The following is a 12,427-nucleotide window of genomic DNA, read 5'->3' as shown; positions in this document are numbered from 1 at the left end:
TATGCACAGGAGTACCCATAGAATTCAGAGGAGTGTGCCATATCTCCCAGAACTGGAGTTATAAGTAGTTGTAAGCTGCCCAATGTGGGTGCTGGGAATCAAACTGAGGTCTTCTGAAAGAGCAGCAAGTGCTTTTGATTGCTGAGCTGCCACGCACTCTGGTCCAGTCAGCTTGACAGGCTGAGAGGCTTGGAAGCTACTCACGAGGCAAAGAGTTTCACGGAAACTCACCTCCTGGAGTCTGGCATCCTCTCTAACCCATACATTAATATTCCATTCCCACGTTAGTCTGGTGTATGGATCCACGTGCTCTCTTTTAGTATTATCCTATTATAAGTGCCTTTTAAGGTTGAATTCTGACATAGCCAAGCCTTCACCAGTGTTCCAATGTCCTAGAAAGTCCTTGAGCTGACCATGGGCTTCAGGAATTCAGGAAGAATGTTGCCTATTCAGTGACATTCAGAATTGCCTCTGGCATTACACTATCACTTTGAATAAAAGCTAAGTCACTGCCCTACACAGGAATTTACCATCTTCTAGGAAGAAGGAAGTTTGAGACCTAAAGAGGAACCAGAATAGGTACTTAGAACTATAGATAGCTGAGTTACACCCATACACACATATTTACAATGGACTAAGGGAAAGGTGGACTATACAATAGACTAAAATAGGAACTATGGCAAGGGCACAAAGCCCTTGACCCTGGCTTCTAAGATTAAGTGAATCTTAGGTGGAGCTCTTGTTGATCCCAGTTGTTAACAATGAATTCTATCCCAGGTGGTTCCTGTTAGACCTTCTGTGTTTGCATTCCTCTGTTTTATGTAAGAATCCAGTAACCTCTTTGTACCTTGCTGGTGTGTCACCCAACTTCCTTATTTTCTTCTGTATAAAAAGCTTGATGCTTGATTTAACAAATTACATTCAGATTCTACACAACCTCTCCTGTGTACATCTATCTGTCATTCCATCCGACACTTTGCCCACCCTCGACTAGAGATCCGTTCCACGCAGACAAAGGAGCCCAGAGTGTCTGCCGCACTGAGCCATCTCTCTAGCCCTCTCCTGGTTTTTATATGAGTTTGGAGATCCAATCACAGGTCCTCATGCTTATGTGCCAAGCATTTCCCAATTATGTCATCTCCCTAGCCCTAATACATGTTTTTACCTTCACTGAAATTAAATTTCTTGAGGAATATGTATTTAAATTTTTTCACCAGCAGACTTAAGATAGAACCTGGCATATACACATATATGTGTATGAACACGCCAATGTAAACATACAATAAGCATTAAGTTTTGAGGAAAAACATAAGGTTTTCATTTCATTCTAGGTATTTCAAATAAATGAAATCACAACATGTTGGATTTTGGGTCTGTCATTTTCATTTCTCAGAATGTTTTCAAGGTTCACCCCAATGGTATCATGTATTACAGTTCACTGCAGAGAATAATCGCTTAACAATTATTTTAAAATGTAATATGCTATGAATGAGCAGTATGTGATATTATACCGACCTATTCTAGAAAGATTCAATAGGGTGAGCTGAGAAAGACTTTATTAAGGTTATAACAGCATAGCTGAACTCTAAGGAAGAAAGAGAAGCTAACTGGGGGTGGAGGGCAATAGTCACATAGTGTTGTTTCTGTTCATTTAGATCCAGAGGAACACCCAAAGGACCATGTAGTAGAGGCTTAGTACCCAGGCCCTGGTACTATGGAAGGTATTGGAACCTTTGAGACCAGTTCTAGTGGAAGTAAGTCTCTGACCTCTTCCTCCCAATTCTTTGCTTTCAGAGTGCCAAGAGATAAAGAAACCTCCTCCATCATGCTCTCTTGCTGTGATGTACTAGGTAGTCACAGGCCAAGAGCAGTAGACAAAAGCAATCATGGACTGCGTCCCAGAAACCCTGAGCCAAAATAAATTTTGCTTCCTATGAGTTTACTACCTCAAGTGTTTTGTCATAGTCACAGAAATCTGACCACAAAAGGAAACTTGTACCAAGAAGCAGACTCTGTACAGTATCTCATGATGCAGTTCAGAAATATTTGGGATTGGTTTGAAAAAACAAGCTAGAAAAAAAACTTAGAATGCTATAAACAGGCCATAAGTAATGAAGGTAGCTCAGAAGACCAGAATGCTGATAGGAATGTGGACAGTAAATGCTGTGTTGATGAAGTCTCAGAAATAAGAACTCAATCAGACTAGAAGTCATTTGTGTTGCATTCTAGCAGATGATTTGCCTATGTTTTACCCATCTGCTAAAACTTTCTCTGAGGCTGTTTTAAATGGCAAGACTGATTTGTCAAATATGAAAGAACGTTAAGGCAGTAGAACAATGAAGCTGTGCTGCGGCTCATCATGGTTGCTTTTAACTACATTTATAGTAAGACTAGAAAACAAAAAGATCTGAAAAGCTAATAGTTTAGGGAAAAAAGCGGGGGTCGGGGAGGAGTGGTGAAAGAAAAGTATTGTTCCTAAAGTGATTATCACCACTGAAAAAATGCCAAGTACTTTGTACTTGGACAACAAAAATATCTGAGGGCTTCTTAAAACCTGTAAGGCCTTTCCCAACCAAGATTTCACTTGTTACAGCCTCAAAGACTAACAATAAAATAATAAAAATAAAAAGTAAAGGTTTTGTTTCAAAGACTTTCCAAGACAGTCACTGGGGAAGAGATCTAGAGTTCTTGCCTGCACAAGGTCACCAAGGAACTGTTTTTCCAAGTCAGAGGATTCAAAGCTGCTGCTCTATAGTTCAGGGGAATTCCACACAGCTCCCAAAAAGCAACAGCCCTTGGCACTGTCCATGGTTTTGATTTTATATGGGTGTACCACAAAAGTTGTAGAGTCATGGTGGATGATCCCCCTGAGATTTCAAAGCAGAGTCTAGAAGGCCAAGCAGTATGTGACTAGTTCCACTGGAGACCCTAGGAAACCAACCAGGGCAGGGCGAGCCATAAATACAAAAGGAGTTCAGGATGCAAAGCAGGGGATGGGGAGTTACTGCTTTATTGACATAGAATGTCTTCCATTTGGGAAGAAGGAAAGTTCTGGAAATGGGTATCAGCGATGGTTGTTCAACACTGTAACACACTTAATGTCACTGAATCACACACATAAAAATGGTTACAGTGGCAAACTTTATATGGTGTATATTTTACCACAACTTAACAAAAAGTGAAACTGGTTTTAGACGTGTTGAGTCTGAATACCTGTGAGGTGGTAATGGAGAATGCTCAGAAGGATCTAATAAGAGAGCAAACATGGAAAATGTTCTGAACCATAAATAACTCTGAACTTTTTTTGTTTTACAAAATAACAATACCTAACATGTAGTGGGTATAAAACTATAATCAAGTGGAAAGAGAAGAAGTAGAAGACTCTTTGCTCTTGGGTAAGAGGCAATACCCACCCGAACAGTCACTGTGTGACTTGCACATGGTCTCTTGGGTAAGAGGCAATACCCACCCGAACAGTCACTGTGTGACTTGCAGATGGTCTTAAGGAAGGCAAACGGATCCCACAGCGAGGCATTTTTCTCATCTCCTCAATAGGAGTTCCCAGCCACTTCTTCTCTGGAGAGAGGCTAGGTGGGGTGTATTTTGGGATCTTCCTTTCTGTTCTTTGATGTCTGACTTCACATTGTTCTTTTCTAAGGTCAAGGCAAATATATTCAGTCACAAGCTAGTTACTGTTTCAGTTTTCTTAAATATGAATGCATAAATTTACAAAGAATATTACTGCCTTTGTGTGCCAAACTTGCTTTATAAGGAAGACTTACAATTTTAAAACCCCAGAGCTTGTTTCCAATAGCCTAAAGAAACTTCCAACATACAAATCACCTTTAAAAACAGAAATGACTCATAGATGTCACAGATCATAGAATCAGTACTTCACAGAACCATTTCAACAAAGTAAACTTAGTATCATAAGTTACAAAAAATACCTTAGAAAATTCCTTATGGAACAACAGCAAAAATACATATTCAAATATACATGAAAAAAAATCTGAGTAATATCATCTCCAGTTATAGGGTCTCAGTGAAATCCCTCACCCCAAATGTCAGGTTTCTCATTTCTAAAATATAGTATTACATGCTTGCCTGTCAGAGCATTAGAGATAAAAGCCCTAAATGGATGCTAAATAACACTACAGTCAACAAAATAGTTTCATCTTTTAATAATGCCCACAAACTCCATAACAAAGCCGATGAAAACTAAACCTGACTACCAATTAAACATTACTTCTTGTTTTCTGCTTCTGCTTTTTAGAATTTATACTTTGAAGTCTAGACTTAAATTTAGTTTAGCGTATATTGTTACTAAAAATGCAAATAATTTACTGTAAATGATCACTTTCTTAATTCCCTCTACAAAATGTAAAACTGCAGCATGCTATGAGGGATGCTCCTAACAGGGAGGGCGAGGGGATTACCTTCTGTCCTCTGACTTGGAAATTCTCATGAAATGATCTGTAATTTTAGAATCCCTTTTTCCATGCTGCTTGGAACTTCTACACTCTACATTAAGGCTAGAAGAGTTTCCAGATGGCTTGGCATTTAAGTCACTGGTCCCAGCATTATTCTCTCCTTCAAATTGGAAATGCAATCTAACTTCACTTCCCTTAGTCAAATACCGTTTCCTAAGATCGCCATCAGCTTCCCTTGCTTGGCAACTTGAAAGTTTATTTGCTGTTTGGGAGGAACGATCATCTTGCTCATCAAAGACTGGACTTGTTTCTTCATCTGCTTCTGAATCTTGACAACTGTTTTTTGAGTTGTCTACATCCATTGGTGACTCAGGCTCACTTTCTTTCTCAAATGGAGGCGAATCACCTAGGCTTTCTTGTCCAGTCAATTTGTTGTCATTTTTTGGTCCAGTTCCAATGTCCTCGGCACCAACATCTGACAAAGGACTCTCTGGTACCACATCCACCTCCTCCTGCTGACAGCCTGTACAGTCTTTCACAGACTGGCAAGATCCGCTGCACTTACAGTTGCTTCTGGCTTGCCCATCTCCTACTGTTTGCTTTGTATTTGCAAGTTTTATAGGTGTAAGAAACTGTTGATTGTCTCTGTCTTCTTCATGATCTGTGTCACTGTGGTCATCAGTGTGGGGTGACTGATCAATGTTAGCATTACTAAGCTGCTTTGGTAGCGGAGTCACCGTGGGAGGCTCACTTGCCAAAAGCTGTTCTGCATGCTTCCCTTCATTCTGCCACTTGCACATACTTGCAGTCTGCTGTTGGTTCAAATACTGTGTACTCTTTTCTGTGGGTGATTTATCAAGATTTAGCTGAGGAACATTTTCCAATGTTTCCACCTTATGTGGGTAAAAGTTATCTTTCTGCACAGAACTCATCATGGAGTCAATCCTTGTATTGTTGTTTTCTTTACTGTAAGAGAACAGAAACAACTAAAACCAATTTATTACAAAAGATAGAAAGAGAAGTGATTAAAGTACTGAGCACCGCCATAGTGAGACGCTTGCCCTGTGATGACCTAAATGCACAGCATACTGTACACTGCTCTGCGCCTGCGCACTTGTCCACACAGTGCCCTCCCCAGGGCTGGTAAACAGTTACCTCTCCTTCAGATCCTAAGGTCGCCTCTATGTCCTATTTCAAGGCCCAGGCAAAGCTGGTGACCGGTCTCTTCTATATGCTAGCCACCAGTCATGGCTCTACTTGCCCATGCCTTCACTAATGCATTCTCCTCATGAAGCAGTAAGTATGTGTTTTGTGTCTGTAACCACTACTGCACATAGTACAAAAACGATTTAAAGTCAGAAACTATTTCTTTTATCTCTTTATCTCACAAATAAATGAGGGTCTCTACATATAAAAAAACCTGAAAAATAATTAAACTTTAAAAAGCTAATGAGGATAGATGAAGAAAGACAAAAAGAAATTAAAAACAAAAAATAGGCAAGATAAAACAACTTCATCAATATGCTAGTCATTTCTCCATATAGAAATGTCTTTTATACCTTTCTGATTCAGCTGTCTTGGGTCCTTTAGTATCCATCCAAGTGGTAATAGTCTTTTGTTTGAAAACTACAAAAAAAAATCAAAATTAAAAATTAAATATATATATATGCATATAAATTCTTTCAAATAGAAAACATATATAGCCTACTATATATATAAGGTCTTTTGCTAGGCTCTGTGGGCTAAACAAAAAATAGCTACTCTTTCCAACTTCAAGTATTAAGAGATAAGACAGGGGCTGGAGAGATGTCTCAGTGGTTAAGAGCACTGACTGCTCTTCCGAAGGTCCTGAGTTCAAATCCCAGCAACCACATGGTGGCTCACAACCATCCGTAATGAGATCTGACGCCCTCTTCTGGTGTGTCTGAAGACAGCTACAGTGTATTTATGTATAATAATAAATAAATTTTTAAATAAATAAATAAAAAAGAGATAAGCAGGAAGAACTAATGTGTCAGGACAGAGTTGAAAATACCCCCTAGAGAGCTGTACAGCCAACTGTTTAGGATCACAGGCTCCAGACTCAGAACATCTGGATTAAAATCCTGTCTGCCTCACTGGCTTCCTTTGTGACTATGTAAAGAAAAAAACAAACAAACAAAGAACCACCTTTCTCTGACTTAGATATCTCACTTATAAAGTATACACATTAACAGCATCTTTTATGGGGTTAATGTGAGGTTTAAATTATTAATAATTGGAGAAGAGGATTAGGGCACTCTGTGATATATGCTCAGAAAAATGTTAGTCCTTAATTATTATTAAAAGAGGACTTGACCTGAATTTAGGTATTTCCAGAAAAAAAAAAAAAGTCAAGATAAGAAAAAGTGGTACTAATCAGTTAAGAGTTCTTGAAAGAGGTAGCGCTGGAATTTTACTTTGAAATTTAAACAGGCAGCTACATAAAAGGAAAGGTAACAATGGCAAAGAAATAAAAAGAACTGAGAAAGGAATAAAAAAATATAATTCGAAGGTCATCTAAGACCATATCACAGAAAGCATCCTGAAGGACCCATAGAAACACAAGTACAAAAAGAGGGTTAGAAGTCAGACTTCAAGCCATGAGCCAGAATGCCTAAGAAGAGCGCTTATCAACACAAACCAGTGAGAAAGCTACCTGTCTAGGTCAGTAGTTCTCAACCACCCAGCAGATCACAAGAAGGCTAGCAAAAAGGGAATCCTAGGATCACATCCCCACCTAATAATTTGGAATCTTTAAGTGTGAGAGAAGAATGAAAGGAACTGAAATTCTAAACTGTAATGTGTGTGTATATATTAATAATGAACTAAATTGAAAAGTTACTGGCTGAAGCACAAAAATAACTTCTTTTGAGATAAGTACAATTTAATATAGTCATCACAGACTTCAAGCTTGAAGCTTAAAAGACCTGAATGATCATAATAACACTGTGGTATTTCCCCAATTAGGTCTTGGGAAAAATATGACTAGGTTGATTATGAAATACTAAATTTTAGATACCAAAGAAATGACCAAATGGACATGATCAGAGGCAGAAAACAAAATAATGAGCTCAGGAGTGGGTGATGCAGTAAAAACAAATATAAATCACATTTTATAAACCCATTAGAAATACACATGGTGGTTTTCAATGTGTCTATTAACTGCGTCTATTGTAGTATTAAACCCTAATCATTCTTAGCTGTTTTCTAAGTAGGAATATTAAGAATCTAAACTTAAGTCATAGAGCCATTCTTATTTTCCTGTTTTACCTTAAGTAATATAATATCAACAAAACAGATACAGGCCTAAATAATTTATCCATCACTGAGATAAAAACATAAGTGAAACATATTTCAGGTATGAGAACTTGAGATGCACATATTTGAGTTTCAGATAATTTCTATCTTCCACAAAAGTATTGAAGTATCATATACTTTGAATAAAACAGTAAAACTAAAAAAAAAAAAATGTAATTAGTATTCTTTAAATGATTTCCATTACAAAAAGTAATCTGCATAGATCTTTCTTGTTACGTACCACTCTGTGATTTATTTTTTATGTCTCCTACAAATTAGGCTTCAAATAAACTATCAGTCGTCCAAGGATAAAGAGTTAGATGATGAAATTTTTTCTATAGTTCTATCTTTTCTATTTAATTCCATTAGATGGATTCAATGCTCAAAATCCAATTTTGTGAGCCCTAGTGCTAATTTGGACCATTTCAGATTTTAAAAATTTCAGATTAGAGGTGTTTAACCAGTTTGGTCTATGCAAAGTTCCAAAATCTGAAAAACTCCAAAACCTGAATCATCTCTTACCCCAAGCATTCCAAGTATGGGATTCTAAACCTAAATCAAGTATACAAAGTATAGTCAGAAAATCCTCAAATTTCAAACTACCAAAACACTATTTTCTGGATCAGAATTTAAAACTTCTTCTGTAATATTAAGATTAGATGAGGCTGCAATGGCTAGGATCTTTGTGGTGGTTTGCATCCAAATGGTCACCATAGTCTCATACATTGACTGCTTCATCATCAGGGAGTGGATCTATCTGAAAAGGATTAGGGGTGTGGCCTTGCTAGAGTGGGTCTGGTACTGCTGAAGTAAGTGTATAACTGGAGCTTGGCTTGGAGGTTTCAAAGACATACATCAATCAGGCTCAGAGTCTCCAGCTGCCTGTGATCAGGCAGAAAACTCTCAGCTAATGCTCCAGTGCCATGCCCTGGACATAATAATAACGGCTAAGACTCTGAAACGATAAGCAAGCCCCCAGCCAATTTTGATCTTGGTGTTTCATGGCAGCAATAGTAACCCAGGCCGGGCGGTGGAGGCGGCACGCCTTTAATCCCAGCACTCGGGAGGCAGAGGCAGGCGAATTTCTGAGTTCGAGGCCAGCCTGGTCTACACAGTGAGTTCCAGGACAGCCAGGGCTACACAGAGAAACCCTGTCTCGGAAAAAACAAACAAACAAACAAACAAACAAACTAGTAATCCTAACTAGGACAACACAGGTGAGCCCTTTCAGTTCCAGACTGAGTCCTCTCTATCTAGTTATCAGCATTATTATGGTCAAGTTATTTGAGTTTGTTTCCTTACCTAGGAATGCAGTTCTCTACTACTGAGGAGTACATGTACTAGTAAGAATACAAAAATAAGGAGCTGGAGAAATGGCTCAGTGGTTAAGAGCACTGACCGCTCTTTCAGAGGTCCGGAGTTGAATTTCCAGCAACCACATGGTGGCTCACAACTATCTGTAATGGAATCTGATGCTCTCTTCTGATGTCTGAAGAGAGCAAAAGTGTACTCACATAAAATAAATACATAAATAAATCTTCAAAAAAATACAAAAATAATAGAAAACATTGTGTCCAGGCTACAAAAGAATTAATCAATAAATACATTCTTTCCTAACACTTAAATCCAATCTCTTTTATAACTGACCTGATTCTGATGATTCTGATTTACTCTCTGTGTACATCATTCACACTCATTTCCATCCACTGTGGTACAATGAGGTGATCCACATAGTTAAAAATAGACACAAAGGACATAAAATACAGTAAAATCCACCTGCATTTTCAAGGAGCACCTCACTTCCAGAAAGTCTCGTATAGCAACCCATCTGGTTAAGTCATTTGCCATCAGAGATGTGAAAAGCATGCTGAGTTCTGCCTAAGCAGAGATGTCAATCAATGTATGAGATATATCCATGAAAACAAAAAGATACTGAATAGGCTTTCTCTACTCCACCCACTTCTAGGATACCTATATGTAAAAAACTTAAATACTAAGTTCTAGAAAGAATTCTAAGATTTGCAACAATGGCTTAGTTTCTGTTCACCAGTGCTTTGGAAGGTACACAAAAAATACCACATGTGTGGATGTTACCTTGATTTCTCTTTGGCAGAAAACTTAAGGTCCAACTAATGAGAAAAAGTTGGTAGCCCCAACAGCTCCCAGCAAGCATGCAAATAAAGTTAGTAAGTCTGCAGATTATCTAGTCACAGAAGTCAGGGCCATTATCTATAGTTCTTCAGTTCCTGCTCCTTTAGAGCAAGTTCTCTGAAATCTACATCCTAAATTTAAAATCCATTCATTGCTTATACCCTTAAGTACTTCACTTATTGGGCAACTGTTCTACAGTTCCTGAAACTGGTCCCTCTGTTTACAGTATGAACTTTCTTTAACCCAAAGTTTTACAGACTAAAAATGACAAGCATTTATCAAATGGAACAATAGAAAATATAAGAATCTATTACACACATTACACATAATAAGGATGTTATTTCATGAAATATTTCAATCATAAATATGTCACATTTTTGGTACAAATTTACAGCTATTACTGCTTACCAGAAAAATATACAGTGGCCTGAAGTTTTAAAAGCCCAAAAGCTACTGCTTAACCCATCCTTCTAAAACATTAACCAAATGGCACTCTTTTACTTTGTTTAAAAGCGTCCAGAGGCCCATTAAATAAGAATAAAATCTAATTCCTTTAAATGGCACTTAAGTTCATCCAGAGCAAACTCACCTGAGTCTTCTGCAACCCCATGTTCCAGTTCCAACAGCATTTAGGTACGCTGTTCCTTCTAGCTATATTATACCTACCTCTTTCATTTATACTGGACATCCTATTATTTCAAGACTCGCATCAGGCCAGAGGCAGGAATGTACCTGATTAAGTCCCTTTAGTTTTTGTATTTAGGAGGCAGGTCTGAGCTCCAGACCAAATGGGACTACACAATGAGTCCTTGTTTCAAAACAAACAAACAAACAAACAAGAACAACAAAACACCTACTTCAAGTCTGCTTCTTAGTGTTCCCAAGAAAGACAAGAGTCCACTCTCTGCCCTGGTCTCTGCCCAGCTCTTACACTGCGCACCAATGCATGCTTTCAGCAATGTTCTTGACTCTGCGTGAAAGAACAGTAGACTTTTCTCATCCTCACTGAGCATTTCTCTCAGGCCTCTCCTAAAAGGCTGGTGTTCCTAAAGCAGAGTCTAAGTATAAAGCATCTCCCATCTAGACCAACTCCTTTCGTCCTGAGATTTCAACCACGTTTTCTTTTCCATTTTCCATACACCAACCATATACAGTCAGTTCAAGAAAACAAGACTAGCCAAGTCCTTGTCTTACCCCTCCCCTTCACACAACTGAACACTCTTTAATAGCCTCTCACTGCCCTGAAAACGTAAAATTCAAAATCCTTAGTACTGTCCACACTTACTCAGCAGGGTAGGGTCACTTTTTCCTAATTCTTCGCAGCCCATCTCTCACTATTCCACCGTTGATTCTACGCACCCACTGCATATCTGAAGTACCTCGTTACTTTCTTCTCCAGTACTCACAGTAAGTGCCAAACCTTCTGGACTACCATAACTAGATTAAGTATACTTAACTCCTACCAAAACAATGGCTCCTGCACGAACAACATCCATTACTCTCTGTCATATATGTGCTTGTGCTATTGTTTATCTCTCCTCACAGACTTCAAGGTATGAAAGAAGAGACCAAGTTCCTCGTGTTCAACATCGTGTGCCAGGGACAAATACAATCCAGCAAGCTAAGGCTAACAGCTCTGCACTCTGGGAAGTCAGCACTCACTGAGTATATACTGCAACAACTTTATTTACGATTTCTGGAGACTGAAGCGCCCTTCTGGTTCACATACACAACTAGACTTCCTTAACAGGGCAAATTCTCTATCCAAGCTGAGGAAAGTATCCAGGGGAGGTCCGGTAAGCACCTGTCCAACTAAGTTTTCCACACCACACATGCCACTAGAAAAACTGCAGCGCCTCTTATTGGAGTGGCATCTAGCGATTGAACATCGGGGTCATCAGAGTGGTGGAAACAAGATCAGTTAGGAGTGACTGGAGTCTCCTGGTCCTCACACTGAAACAAGGACAAAGATTTTTTTTTCCCACGTACCAAATGAGGTGGCGTTGCCTCTGTGCGGTCCCGCCCGCCCCGAGACGCAGGCTGGCGAGGACGGTGGAACCCTGAACGGGACAGGAGCGTCCTTGGGGTCGAGAACACCCCTCTGCCTGCCAGGGAAGCTCCGGGAGTCCGAGGCAGTCGGCGCAGAAGTTCCAGCGGCGCCCCAGCGGGGCCGCTTCGTGCAGGGCTCCCAGCCGGGGCCCGCACTCATGCTGGGACCCGCAGCACACAGTCCCCGGGCCGGCCCGGGCGGAGAGCCTCATTCACTAACCCGGACAGGGACGGACTGCGCCTCCTTCTCGGCGCGCCGCGCACCATTCCCTCTCCACAGCGGCCCGCTCTGGAGGCTGCCACTCCTCGGGCCTTCGAGCGAGACCCTCGCTGCGCAGCCGCTTGCCTCCGCTCGGCAGCAGGGAGCCCACCAGCCCCGGGACGTGCCGCTTCCACTCGGGCTCGGGCTCGGGCTCCGGCTCCAGGATCACTTTCCCACCACCGGAAAGCAGCCGTCTCCCGCTTGCCACTTCCGGGCC

At 40.1% G+C, this 12,427-nt stretch overlaps 1 protein-coding gene across 1 annotated transcript in view; it reads right to left on the bottom strand.

Annotated features, from left to right (window-relative positions):
* The window catches only part of Parg (poly(ADP-ribose) glycohydrolase), a 101,473-nt gene extending 89,055 nt beyond the window's left edge, over positions 1 to 12,418 (bottom strand). The window contains exons 1-4 of the mRNA XM_021181844.3: positions 11,889 to 12,418; positions 5,990 to 6,056; positions 4,437 to 5,396; positions 3,470 to 3,653 (exon numbers count right to left, since the gene is read on the bottom strand). Of these exons, the coding sequence (XP_021037503.1) occupies positions 3,470 to 3,653; positions 4,437 to 5,396; positions 5,990 to 6,056; positions 11,889 to 12,108 (1,431 nt within the window). The 5' untranslated portion in view covers positions 12,109 to 12,418. The remainder of the gene's footprint in view (positions 1 to 3,469; positions 3,654 to 4,436; positions 5,397 to 5,989; positions 6,057 to 11,888) is intronic.
* Positions 12,419 to 12,427: the final 9 nt, after the last annotated feature.

The sequence above is a fragment of the Mus caroli genome, unplaced genomic scaffold (genome assembly GCF_978045245.1).
Source record: "Mus caroli unplaced genomic scaffold, Mus_caroli_1 scaffold_12, whole genome shotgun sequence".
Taxonomy (NCBI): Eukaryota; Metazoa; Chordata; class Mammalia; order Rodentia; family Muridae; genus Mus; species Mus caroli.
Note: the sequence above shows the minus strand (reverse complement) of the source record. Positions and strands in the feature narration are given on the sequence as shown.